The 14,490-nt window shown below is 38.9% G+C and overlaps 1 protein-coding gene across 1 annotated transcript in view; it reads left to right on the top strand.

The window, feature by feature from the left end:
* The window catches only part of CDKAL1 (CDKAL1 threonylcarbamoyladenosine tRNA methylthiotransferase), a 433,436-nt gene that overhangs the window by 404,216 nt on the left and 14,730 nt on the right, over positions 1 to 14,490 (top strand). Inside the window, exons 14-15 of the mRNA XM_082499568.1 lie at positions 421 to 504; positions 4,811 to 4,975. Of these exons, the coding sequence (XP_082355694.1) occupies positions 421 to 504; positions 4,811 to 4,975 (249 nt within the window). The remainder of the gene's footprint in view (positions 1 to 420; positions 505 to 4,810; positions 4,976 to 14,490) is intronic.

Genomic DNA, 14,490 nt, shown 5'->3' with positions numbered 1-14,490 from the left:
TTTGTCATAGGGCTATTGGCGAGAGAGGTGATTGTGATTTTTGTGATTGACTGCAGAATTTTATGTTGAAGGGGAGTTTTTTCGTTAGTTGGATGAAGCCGTAACAAACCCTGTGCACATCAGACATTATTATTTGCTATTGTGGTAATAAGTAAAAACCAGTTTATATTTCTGAACTGGATTTTCATGTTAAGCCATGACAGTACCACAGTTCTAGCCCTCAACTCTGACTTTTAATCCTGTAAGTTTTAGACAGTTTGAACTAGGGGTGTCTCTGCTCGGCTTTCTTGCTGACACAGAATTTCCTCAGAGAATTTGATTATCTCTGCTAAGAGTGTTTGTTTGTAGTTGCAGCTATTTTCTGAGTGTAATTCATTGTTTTTGTTTTCTGAGTCATCTTTCCTGTCTTTTATTTTCCAGGTTGGTGAGAGGCAGAGGGTTCTGGTAACAGAAGAATCCTTTGATTCCAATTACTATGTTGCTCACAATCCTTTCTATGAGCAGGTATGGTTAAATAAACAAAATAACATCTTTTTGGTTTACCTTTGCTTTCTGATCATCTCAGCAACCCAGTGTGCCACAGTACAAAAAACAAGTAAAGAAGTAAGAACATTTTCCAGGAAAGGTGTGACCGTCAAGACTTGTTTATGAGATATTTTGTTTCTGTGTTGTAAATATGATTTACCTGAAATTATGTTGAGTGACTCTTCGAATATACAGCCTGAGGAAGATAAGTGCTGTATATCCAAGTAACATTATTTGAATGGTTTAAGAAGCTGTTAATTATTGCTGTAATTTTAATTTCTGTGTCTCCAAAGCATTGTTTTCTGAATAGATGAATCTTGATGGTTTGCATACATAGAATCATAGAATCATAGAATCAGTGAGGTTGGAAGGGACCTTTAAGATCATCAAGTCCAACCATTAACCTACCCTGATAAAAACACCACCACTCCTAAACCATGTCCCTAAGCACCTCATCTACCCTTTTCTTAAACACCTCCAGGGATGGTGAATCCACCACCTCTCTGGGCAGCTTATTCCAATGTTTAATAACCCTTTCAGTGAAAAAATGCTTCCTAATATCCAATCTAAACCTGCCCTGACATAACTTGAACCCATTTCCTCTTGTCCTATCACTTGTCGCCAGGGAGAAGAGGTCAGCTCCCATCTCTCTAAAACCTCCTTTCAGGTAGTTGTAGAGGGTGATAAGGTCTCCCCTCAGCCTCCTCTTCTCCAGGCTAAACAACCCCAGATCCCTCAGTCGTTCCTCATAAGGTTTGTCCTCCAGACCCTTCACCAACTTTGTAGCCCTTCTCTGGACACGCTCCAACACCTCAATGTCCTTCTTGTAGAGAGGGGCCCAAAACTGAACACAGTACTCGAGGTGAGGCCTCACCAGTGCCGAGTACAGGGGGATGATTACTTCCCTAGTCCGGCTCACCACACTATTCCTGATGCAGGCCAGGATGGTGTTGGCCTTCTTGGCTGCCTGGGCACACTGCTGGCTCATGCTCAGCCGGCTGTCCACCAACACCCCCAGGTCCTTTTCTGCCAGGCAGCTTTCGAGCCACTCCGCCCCCAGTCTGTAGCGCTGCATGGGGTTGTTGTGACCCAAGTGCAGGACCCGACACTTGGTCTTGTTGAACCTCATACCATTGGCCTCAGCCCATCTGTCCAGCCTGTCCAGATCCCTCTGCAGAGCCAATCTACCCTCAAGCAGATCAACACGCCCCCCCAGTTTAGTGTCGTCTGCGAACTTACTGAGGGTGCACTCGATCCCCTCATCCAGATCGTTGATAAAGATATTGAAGAGAACGGGCCCCAGCACCGATCCCTGGGGGAAAATCTTTCAGAAAATCTTTTCAGGCAGTGCAATTTGAAAAAAAAAAATTTCAAACAATAGGAAGGGTCAGAAACTTCTTCAGATCAAGACTTCAGCCTGATATGTTGTAGTTCCTTCTGTGTACTTTCTATAAATGAATTCTTTCCACACAGAAACATTATCTTTGCGCTAGGAAGGTTGTACAACATCTATTTCACAAAATTATTATTTTTGCTCAAAAGCAGATGACTTTCTGAAAACCAATATTTATTTTTTTTCTGAATCATCATGATTTCATTCTGGTTTTGCCTTTGGCTTGTTCTCCATTGCGTTGCACTGAGCTGTCTACAGTTTGCTTTTGCTACCTTTAGTTATTCAGTTGTCTGAATCTGGAGAGGCTCTTGATGATGGCTGTGCTTATAGAGTCACCAATAGTGCTTTCTTCTGGTACCAGGTTATGTTACAGCATTTATTTATTTATTTGTTTGTTTGTTGCTTAGTAGCAAGAAACATTGCTGCTTTTGACATATCTGTTCCTATTAGATACCTGGTTCACTAATTATTTTTTCCTCAGGTTTGGGGGGTTTTTTGGGTAAATCTTTTTTGGTTTTGTTGTTGTTAATCTCTAACCTCTGTCTAAGTCTTCTATATCACTGTTCCTTGCTTTTGTAGCATATCAGTTAGATTTGAGGAACATGGTTTTCCATATAGATATTAAAAATAAACTGCTTGGGGTGTTTTAGTGTTCAATGCTTGTTTTATGAAAGTTTCTTTAATCAAAGGAAAAGTAACACGTGCAAAAAAAAAAAGTAGTAATGTTTTATGGGGTCATTGTACAGCATGTCATACAGGTCCTGACTGGGACTGTTAAAGAACACACGAATTACAAACAATACCATAGGGAGTAATTTTAAATATTATTATGGAAGAAATACTTTCCATTATTAAAATGTGTGTCTTTTCCTTAAAACCTCATGTGTGGCCTGTTTGACAAAGGTAATATCCTACTGTTCGCCCAGGTAAGCAGAAGACTTGGCACTAGTGACTAACTTTAATAGCAGTAAATTTAATGGTAGTAAATTGAAAACCACTCTTGAGTCACTAAATGTCGTATTATACTTAGGAAGCTGAAGCTCAGAGTCCTGGTGTAATGTTCTGTTAACTCAAATAGTTGCCAAACCTATTCTCTCTTCACTAAGCTCATATATTTTAGAAGAGTTTGAGGTAAAGCCACATGGATAGAGCTACACTGAGAGACTTCCTGGTAGAACCGCAGTTCACATTTGTGGAAGCTTTGGTGATGCAGTTTAAGGTAGTGCATTGAGCAGAGTAGCCTAAACTGGCCAAAGGGTGCTTTGCCAGAACAACAGTCAAGATGAGGGTTTCTGTTCGTCTAGCCTTGTTTCTTAGAAATACGGTAGGGGATTTTTTCCTAACAGATACTTTATATCAGAAAAATGTATGAGTGTATGCCAAGCCTGGCTGCTTGGTTGTTTACAGTACCTCCCAGATTTTTTCATTTAACCTCTCTCATTTTCTGAAGTAGTAGTCACTTACCCACGTCTGTCCCTGAGGATTTATATTTAGTTACTGCTATTTTGCATATGGAGATACCAAGATTTACAGAGGTCACAGGCCCAGTCATACTTAGGTAACTAATTTTCCTTTGATTTAAATTTGCCACAGATGAATTATGCGGGAAGAACTGTAATCTGCTCACATTGTAATACTGTCTCGGCATTAGGATCTTGGGTTTGTGTTTGCTACTTAGTTCCAATTAGTCCCAGCTTGTCCATTTCTGAAAGACAGAGATGCCTGCTTTTCTTGGAAGATGCTTGGGAAGCTCAGCAGTATACTAGGATTTGGAAACTTCTAGAGTCGTGAACGCCTTGAGCCTTCAGGGAAAAAGGGAAACTACTGGTGATGATTTCCTCCAAGTAGGACAACCAATGCTTCTAATAGGTGAAAATGGAGAGGAACTGTTTGGCAACAAAATGCTCTCCAAATGTGATTGGCACAGAGTTTTCCTCTGAAAATCCTCTGCCCGTGTTGTCTGAAAATCAGGCCATTTTAAGGCGTTTCAATTTCAGCATCCAAAAATCAAGATATGCGTATGTGCTCATTACATTTTGAAAAGCTTGCATTTGTGTGTGGATGAGCTGCAGGTAAATGTGATTAAATAAGTCCCTGTGATTCAGTTTTTCATTGTTTAATTGGGAAATGATTCTGCTTTTCTTTTTTAACTGCTTCTCTGTTTGTACACCTTTTTTATGCCATTTGTTCTTCCAGCAAAAAGCGTTGCTCCTGTACGTTGGGCTCTTTCTTTTGTAACATGCATGACCTAGGAACATCTGTTACGTGGTGTCTTTCTTGTGAAGTTCTTATGGGACTCTCTGATATCATGATTGTGCAAATTCAGGAAAGGGTAGCATTAGTTGCTGACCCAAGAAACACACTCATCTGTTTTTACAGGCATTCGTTGTCAGTCGTGCATCTCAGCTGCAAAGAACCTGCGCAATCAAAATAAGGGCTTGTGCAAACAGAAACAAGGGCTTCGTTTCTGTCCTGAAGCATTTACAGACTCAAAACATATTTTTTTTTTAAAGTATCATGGAGTAGATATGAAAATAGGAAGCTTTGCAGCAGTCTATTAGAATTGCATAGTACAAGTGGCCTTGGGAACTGTTTGGGTCTGAATTAAAATGTTGCAACTCAGGGCCAACTTTCTCATCAATCAAAAAACACGACTCATGGAATCAGTTGGAGTTGAAAAGAGCTGAGCTAGCACTGCAAAGCTCTTGAAGAATGCAAGCTGGAGATATTGTGGGTCAGTTGTGTCAGGGCTATAGTGTATGCTGGTGACTAAAATTTTGAAGTTTTAGGATTTGCTCTGGTGTTATCAAAAATCTGTTTTCTAAGTGGAAGATGGAGATACCGTTATCCTTTGTGGTATTTAGTAACTATGTCTTCATCTTTATTTGAAAGGTTCTTGTGCCAAAGGATCCTCTGTTAATGGGTAAGATGGTAGAAGTGAATATTTATGAAGCTGGGAAACATTTTATGAAGGGGCAACCTGTGTCAGATGCCAGAGTTTACACTGCGTCCATCACCAGACCATTAGCAAAAGGAGAAGTTTCTGGTTTAACAGAGGTGAGTAAAAGGCATTTTCTGCTTTACTACACTGGTGAAATAGCAGCTGTTCAAGCATAATGATTCCATGCTATGTATCTGTTATCATTTTATAGTTCCCCTTTTATGTATGCATGAAGCTTTAATCTTTCCTGACAGATTGAAATCTGAATTTAAAAGATGTTTTTGCTGATGCCCATAGCTTTACTTTGCTGGCTGTAGAGGCAATAATGTGCTTGTTTCTTGTTCCAGGGTGCAAGATGAGTTGAAAACTTACTAGTATTGAAAAGATTTAACTCCAGTGATTATATAATTCAATGTATTTCAGTTCCAGTTTAGTGGAAGGATGAATCTGTTTATCTTGCTTTGCAAAGCTGTTTTAAAAAATGTGTATTGATTACATGTCTGTTAAAACAGGTCAAAATTGAGTTCAGAGATTCAAAATTAATTGATGGGTAGAGGTGCGGAATATTTACAATATATTTTGGAAAAAGGTCAACATCTGATTTAGTCATGTAAAGAAAATGAAACTCTTTTTAGAAGAGATCTGATCCTTATTTTACACCTCAGTAGATATGGCTGTTAGCCAAGTATTCTCATACATTTCATGGAGCTCTAGTTGTAAAAACTGATGGAGTGTGAAATGAAAATGTGTATCACATTTCTAAGCATCATTTGATGTCCTTTCTCTAGCACTGTTGTTAGGATCTCCAAAAATATGTAGCAATAATCTAGCACATGGAAGAAGGATAATTGGCTGTTTATCCAGCCACCTTGCTGCTTTTACAGTAAATTGTTGACAAGTATTAAAATATATATGCATCCTTGTTAAAGTTCTAAGTAGTCATACTTAAAAGAAATAATCAATGCATACCTTATGTAACTAGTGTTAAGTTAAGCTCCTTGGTCTTTTGAATAAAGCTGGCTATGGAAACACAGAGCAACAATAATGCACCTACTGTAATGTGTTTGGCAGGTCATGAAACTTAAGGACAAACACACTGCTAAACTCTGCTTTGAATATCGTCTGCGTGTGTGTGTATATTGGCCTGATAAGGGTCTGTAAGAGGAAAAAACAGCCAAACCCCTCAGATTGTCTGATTGGACTACGTAGCTATTTAAACGCATCTGATTTTTCCATCAGAACATTTTTTTTTTTAATAATCTGCTGGAACAGAATCAAGTCTGTCATTAAACTGTGTACGTGCTGCCAGAAGCTTGTAGCACGGGAACAAGCAAGCAGATTGTTGACTGAAATTTTGTACGTTAAAAACGAGAGATAAAATTGTTAAAATCGAGGATACTGATAATTTCCATAAGAACTCATTGAGATATATAGATCTGCTCCTACCCTTTGAGTAGATATGAACAAGTACCTGGAATGCCCAAGTGAATGGCTACAGCAAGCAAATGATAAGGCAAATTGCTTTTCATTACTTTTGTGGCTGCCAGTGCTCCTTCAAGGGAGTATCTTATTTATGTTTGGTCCACTGGACATGTTAGGAACTATCGCTTTCTGGAAGAAACTAGAATCTTAATACTTCAGTAAATGGGATGTCTTTTGTTTAGGGAAGCTACAGCTGAAATTGCTTGGCCAATGTACAATATATAGACCATGAACTGAAATTGTTAGTGGGAACTTCCTCCTGACAAATCATATGTAAGTGGCAAATCAGGAACTTTGTTTAGGTCCCCAGGAAAAAAAGTCAGTTTGCCACCAAAGTCACCGTTGGTTTTTGGCTGGGTGAAAGATTCTCTTTATGTTGTTTTGTATGGTTGGACTGCTGGGCAACTTTTCCTGCTAGATGTGCTCGAGACATGTAATTCTAACCTAAGATGCTCGTGACCTAGGTAAAAGGGGCAGCATATGTCATATGACCCCTTATATAGCTTGTTTTGTGCACAGATGGCAGGTTGAGGAAAGAAGAATGAGACAACTCAGAACGTGTGTATTCAGATACTCGCTCAAAAGTAGCCAAAAAACTTGGATCTTCAACAAGGTCCCAAGGGTCTCCGCCCAATTTTCAAAAGGGCAACGTGCAGAACTGGAACCTTGGATAACTTTTATGTTAAGTCAAGCTGTAAATCAAACTATATAATGGAGAGAAGGAACAGTTACCTAAAATAGGTTATAAAAGCAAAAAATGAAAACACAAGTGGCCCTTTCACTTTCACCTTCCCACTTTGCACACAGATAAGCAAGAGTTGGGGCCCGCTTTCCATTAGTTCAGAGAAGCACGTGAATTTAAAAGTAGATCGAGGTAATGCAGACCAAAAGAATGTGATAATGAGCTCTGCTGCATTAAAACATTGGTATGCTTCAGTCCATTCCCATTCAACAAAGGACTTGGCTCTTTCCTAATGACTGTGTAAATTACTGGGGCTGCGGTGCACACCTTAGAGCTCAGCGTGTTGCCCAAGTACTATGATGAAGAGGGATAGATTGCTGAGTGAGGGCTGTTACGTAGTTACAGACAGTCTGCAGCAGTTAAAAAGATGCTATTTTTGTAGTGAATCCTAGGCGTCGCTTGCTGTTATTAACAATGATTTCATTAGCTTGCATAGGACACAATAAAAGATATTTCAAAATACATCACAGCTGTTCTTCTCTCTAATGTTCATAGAAGGAGTGAAAGCTTTCAAAACTGTATAGTTTTTAAGGGAATTAATTATATGTCTAAAAAAATAAAGTTATAAAAATTGAGAGGACCATAATGTGAGGATGTCAAAGCAAGCCACAAACCCATCCTAAGCAAGAAGAAACGTCTATAAATGCTGTGATGAGTAATACCTCCGAAAGATCAGAGCTTATCTGCAATTGTGTGATCTCTTTCTCATCTGCTACATGTCCCTCAATCATTTTTTCTGACGAGTTCAGAGGGAGCATCACAAGCAACATGGCGTGTCTGAAGGAACAATTGTAGGCCTTTTATTTACCCTTTTCACCACATGACTGGGATGACAAACTGGTCCAAAGAAATACAAAAAGTAGGTCACCAACTGGAATTAACAGATTTGACTGTAAGAGAGGGAAAGCAAAATGTCACGCAAAGGACAATTTACAGGATCCATAAAATATTCATGCATTGTATATCTGTGCTAAATAAGAAGCAGGCAAATATTGGTTGGATCAATCCAGGATATTTCTAGCATGTCTTTTTATCATGCTTTTTCAACATATAAAAGCCACACTTAATATGTATATCCATTAATATATTAATGATGTAGAATTTCTTGGCAGTTATTACATTCTCCAAGGAAAAAACTTTGACTAAGTAGATGGGCTTAGAATAAGGTCTTGACATTCAATAACATTAGGCTCTGTGACAGAAGTTGGGACAGGAAGGGCAGAGGAATGTCGGACTCAGCAGCTCAGGTTAAAAAGCTGTCAAAACCAATCAGACTTACTGATTGTAGTGGATGTACTAAGTATTACAATGCACAGGTGGTTGCCAGGATTTTTTTTTAACTTGTGCATGAATTTTTTATAAAAGCCACTCAAAAGTGAATGATGTCTCCAAGTTGCACAATTTACAGGGCTGTTTTGGGGAGTAAATACATTTGGAAATTTCAGTTAACTCCAAAATTTAAATCTACTATAGATTTATTTGGGTTTAAAATGTGCAGTTGCTGATTCAGTAATAGAACAACGTTTAGACGATATATAGCAGAGGATATAGGTGAAAGTTGAAATCAATAAAACCTGAACACCTATGGAAAGGCATTTTTGTATTTGGTTCTACTGTATTTGGTTCTATCTAACAGGATATATGTGGAGTGGGCGTTAAGAAGTATTGATGGTAACATTAAAAATGATCATTCAGACAAAGCAGGCATGTCATGAATTACTAACTGCAATTACAGGTATCAGTGAATAAATATTTCAAACCTTTGATCAAGAATTAGTTCTACTAAGTTTCACAGGAAAAAAAACCAAGATGTAAACGCTGCAGATGTGATATCCTTTCACAGAGGCAGGCTTGGAGTTGACAAAGCATTAAAGATGTACTTCAGCATTTTGAGATTCAGTAAAGCAATTTAGCATGTCTGCAATGTTCTTAAGTGCTCTGGTAAACTAGTCTTTGAGATTTTTGAGGTGGGTTTGCAGTGCACATAATAATGTGTGTTGTCCCTGGATACTAAATATTTTTGAAAAGTCAGCAGTGTGCGTTAATGGTCTAAATGTCATTTAATTTTAAAATAACATTTTTATATTTATATTTTTATTAATTTTATTTGGCCATGTTTAGGGATCTTGACAGTTTCTCAACAGCATAAAATAAAATACCTAATAAATATATCCTGTGTAGAGACAAATGTTTGCCCAAACCTAATCATTGAAAAAAACCCAAGAATCTGCAAGAATATGATCTCTTGTTAGAAATGGAAACAGTATGTTATGCTTCTGTATTCCAAAAATAATTCTAGTTGTTTACATATGTTCTGTGACTAGAGGAAAAAAAATATTGTAAAATGAGAAATATATGAAGAAGAGACCAAAGGACTGAGGGATAAAAATAAAAGTCTGGCCACCTGCCAGAATTGTAATGCATTGCCCAAATCAAAGTCCTATAAGTCTGAGTGCCTTTGGTGGGAAATTTTAATCAGATGGAAAATTAAGGCAAGAAAAAAAAAGATTTTAACAAGCTATTTAATTATGTAGTCATGATTATTTTATGTTCATAATTCCTTTTTCTATAGTGCATCTATGACTGACCTTCTTTTCAAACATACAGGCACATCTTCTTCTCAGTTATCTGTTTTCCATTGGTTTATATGTGATATCATTCTCCATGTCTAACACTCGCCCTGTGAACGACTCCTGCTGGCAGTCCCCATTTGCAATATCTCCTTTTGTGAGTGCGCAGTCTTGGTGCACATCTCTATGGCTCCCAGGCCATGGTAATATCCACAGTTGGCCCATTAAGCTAATAGCTATTCAGGTCATTGGGATCTTCAGAGGAAATGAGGAGTAAGCCACTGATTTTCAGTTAGCAAGGAATGGCTTGGTCAGTCTACTTGTTCTTTTTGTCTCCGACCTGCCTTCATTTTTTGCAGTAGGTTATTGTAGCGTTGTATTTCTGGATCCTACCAAAGAAGCTTTCTGTTGCTGGTCTCCAAGTTAGCCACAAGTATTTTCTAGTTACATTAGCAAAAGATGACCTCTAAACATTCCCCACCCTTTTTTCTGATGTTAGGAAACAGGAAAGATCCATGTATCAAACACTTTACAGCCTGCCAGAAAGAAGAATCAACAAAGCATAGCTTAAAGGGAACTCTCTGATCTCAGGTAGAAAGGGTGCTTCACTTGCAGGCAAAATAAAAGGGAGAAGGGGGAAGAAAGTATCGTCTGCTGGAACAGAAATGAAAGAAATCATGGCAAAATTGAGATCTCGGTATTGGAAACTTCCTTCAAGGATTTGGAAAGAAACGTGGAAGACGTGCATAAAACTGAAGTAATTATTAAGCACAGGTTTTACATACATTGGAGTTTCAAACTTCCTGAATGGGAACTAGAGATTAGGGAAAAAAGAGAATGAGGAAGCAAATTTTGGATCAAAAAATGGCATAGAGGTGCGAGGAGAGGAATCTGAAGAAATTACAGAAGCAGAAACTATAGAAAGTATGAGAAATGCTACTGAAAAATGGAATTGCCAAAGAAGAAAAATAAAGCAAAAAAAATACACCTTTTACCTTTCTTGAAAAGCTACTTTGCAAAGGGATCTTTGCATCACAATGTCCAAGTTTGAGAAATATGTGGGAAGTAAAGGAACATTTTCTGTGTAAATTAGTTTTCAGGTAATAATTTATGAAAATAAGGTGCAATATTTGGTGCTGTTGCATTCTGTGCTCCTGCATTCTTTGGGACATACCTTTTGTTGGCTCAGTTGCTCTCTCTTTTTCTCTGAAACAACTGATTGTAGTGAGGCATACAAATAATGCTTTTGCATGTATTAATCTGTTTTATTTAATGTGTTACTTGGGTTCCCTGCTGCTTGTAAATAGAGGTCATATAAGATGGTGTTAAATCTTTCTTAATTAATCTTTTTTTATTATGTTTTCTTCAGTAATATCACTAAGGGCACTGTAAAGTTAATGTAAGAAAAGGGAAATTGCCTTTCTAAGAGTGGAGCTCAATGCCATCTATGGATGTTTTTAAAAAGGATCTTCAAAAGTCTCATTTATCCCTGAAAAAAAAGACAAACATTTGTAATGTGCTGTTCCTTAGATGCTGATTTTAATGTTCTACACATTATCTGCACACCATGTTGACTTTGTTTGGGGATTTGAGTTGATTTGAATTTTTCTTCTACTTGAAAGCCCAACATTTCTGAGCTTAGAATTGGAAATTCAGGGTGGATTCTTTCTTACAGACAGAATAGATTTTTCCTGCTGGCTTTGGATGAGCACTGCATTGGATCACATGTAGTGCTTGGGGAATTTTCATCAGTGCTAGTCTTTAAGAACATGCTTAGAAAATATCTGTGAAAAAAACCTGAGATGTAGGCCAGCTGCCTTCAGTCATGGGCATGGGCTAGTTGACCAGCTTTATGTAAGGTTTCCAGCCTTATCTTCTGGAATTCTATGAACATTTTAATTTAGCCAACAATTATTTGACAACTAGCAAAACTGGAATAGAAGGCAGTCAATTGATCCAAAACATTCAGTTCATTGATCCAAGCCAACATGGCTTCACTAAAGGCAAATCGCATCTGACAAATATAGTGGTGTTCTACGACAGGGTTACAACATGGGTGAATAAGGGAAGAGCAACTGATATCATCTACCTGGACTTGTGCAAAGCATTTGACACTGTCCTGCATGACATCCTTGTCTCTAAACTGGAGAGACATGGATTTGACGGATGGACCACTCGGTGCATAAGGAATTGGCTGGATGGTCACACTCAAAGAGTTGCCATCAACGGCTCAATGTCCAAATGGAGTGGCATTCCTTACGGGTCAGTGCTGGGACCTGTGCTGTTTAACATCTTTGTTGGCAACATGGACAGTGGGATTGAGTGCACCCTCAGCAAGTGTGCCAGTCACACCAAGTAGTGTGATGTGGTCGACATGCTGGAGGGAAGGGATGCCATCCAGAGGGACCTGTACAGGCTGGGGAGGTGGGCCCGTGCAAACCTTGTGAAGTTCAACAAGTGCAAGGTCCTACATCTGGGTCGGGGCAATCCCAAGCACACCTACAGGCTCGGCAGAGAATGGATTCGAAGCAGCCCTGAGGAGATGGACTTGGTACTGTTGGTTGATGAGAAGCTCAACATGACCTAGTAATGTGTGCTCGCAGCCCAGAAAGCCAACTGTATCCTGGGCTGCATCAAAAGAAACGTGGCCAGCAGGCCGAGGGAAGTGATTCTGCCCCTCTACTCCACTCTCATGAGACCCCACCTGGAGTACTACATCCAGCTCTGGGGCCCCTAGCATAAGAAGGACATGGACCTGCTGGACCAAGTCTAGAGGAGGGCTATGAAGATGATCAGAGGGCTGGAGCACCTCTCCTATGAAGACAGGCTGAGAGAGTTGGGATTGTCCAGCCTGGAGAAGCGAAGGCTCTGGGGAGACCTTATAGTGGCCTTCCAGTACTTAAAGGGGGCCTACAGGAAAGACAGGGAGGGACTGTTTATCAGATGTGTAGCAATAGGACGAGGGGTAATGGTTTTAGACTGAAAGAGAGTAGATTTAGATTAGACATTAGGAAGAAATTATTTACTCTGGCAGTGGTGAGACACTGGAACAGGTTGCCCAGAGAAGTTGTGGATGCCCCATCCCTGGAAGTGTTCAAGGCCAGGTTAGATGGTGCTTGGAGCAACCTGGTCTCATGGAAGGTGTCCCTGGCTGTGGCAGGGGGATTGGAACTCGATGATCTTCAAGGTCCCTTTCAACCAAACCATTCTGTGCTTCTATGGTTACTCTGCACTGCCTAGAGAGTAAAAATACATACAGATGACTGAAGGCAGCAAACTCAAGATCCAGCATAAGACCTTCACCAAGTATTTTTTATCCTGAGGTCTTTAATTTGATGGGCGTGTTGTCTTTCTGCCCATCACATGGCAGGGCTTATTTCAACTTTGGTGATCCGAGCTCAACTGAAACAACACATACTACACAGTCCTTTTTCCAACAAATGCTCCCTTAAGTCCATTTCAGGTGAACTTTAGTTTATTTACTTTTCATTTCCTCAACCAACAGTGTTGTTTGGCTGAATGTCACTGTCTAATCACTTTAAATTACATAATTATGTTAATCCTGTGCAGTGCATGCAATAAATGGAAATAGTAATGACTGGGATGATTCGACTGTAAGTCATTTGCTGGAGAATGAGAAGGTTAAACAGAAATGTTCTACCCCTCCTGCCTCCAGAAGTAAAACTCCAAGTGCTACAATAGTTCTGCCATTATTGTGTTTTATTTCTAGTACTTGACCTGCTGATGCTGCACTGCAGGATGAGTGGGTGGGTTCTGCTCTCCCTTGGCATAGGGACAAACTGGAAGTGTGTAGCCATGGTAATTTTAGTTACTTGTCACTCCCTGTAATATTTAGGAGTTCCTTTTTAAGTATTTTTCCCTTTCAATCAGAGCTTTAACAGACTCTTTGGAAATAATCAAAAGGCATTTCTTTTTAGTAATGGTCTATTATTTAATGTACCAGGTTATAAATTCACTAAGTGTTAATTGGCATTCAGGACAAAAAAAATGCAGCAGCAGCAACTTTTCTCAATTTTTCTCTTGTTTTGGAGGTCATCTCTTGCCAGCCAATTGTGCAAGCAAAAGTCACTATAGGTTTGACTTTTCTACCTCTCCAGTAGATCTTAATACTAAGGTAGGTGAAGGATATTCAGCCCATGTATATGTTGTATCTTTGCTTGTAGTATTTAGTCATCGCTTTTTTTTTTTATTATTATTACTACTCTTTAGATCACCATAAATCTCTCTCTTTCCCTGCAAGCAAAGACACAGTCAGAGGCACGAGATATTTATGTCTTGGATGGATGATTTTTCTATCATCTGTTCCTCATCTGTCGAAGCTGTAATCATAGTACTCTTTCTACATGAATATTTAAACAGGACAGCGTGAAAAAGGCATGTGGAGCTCATGAGAGGAAATAGAGGTTTAGAAGGGTGATATAGTTTTCCCCATCACCAAATGAAAGGTCGGTAGGAGATTTGATTTTACACATACAAGGTATTGGAATGTTGAGCTTCTGCCTCTTAGAAAGATATTTGTTTCCAAAACCATTGAAGTAAGAGGGTTCATTAGCTTTGAGATTGTTTTGAGGGAAAATAAAAACAACAGTCATGAGATTAAGCTATTCTTTTACTTAAAACTGTTTAAAAAGTGTGTCTCATTTCAAAGAAATCAATAAACCATGTTAAAGGCAAATTAGGGTGTTCTGTATCCTTTAATATTATTACATGTTCAAAAATTTTTTTTAGATTCACAGTAGATTAATGGTTTTGTAATAGTCTAAAAATCATCCTCTGTGTTCTTGCTGATTCTCTTTATGATAATGAGAATTTACTA

This window comes from Vanellus vanellus, assembly GCF_965231255.1.
Source record: "Vanellus vanellus genome assembly, chromosome: 2".
In the NCBI taxonomy this organism is placed as follows: domain Eukaryota; kingdom Metazoa; phylum Chordata; class Aves; order Charadriiformes; family Charadriidae; genus Vanellus; species Vanellus vanellus.
This window is presented reverse-complemented; position numbering and strand designations above follow the sequence as displayed.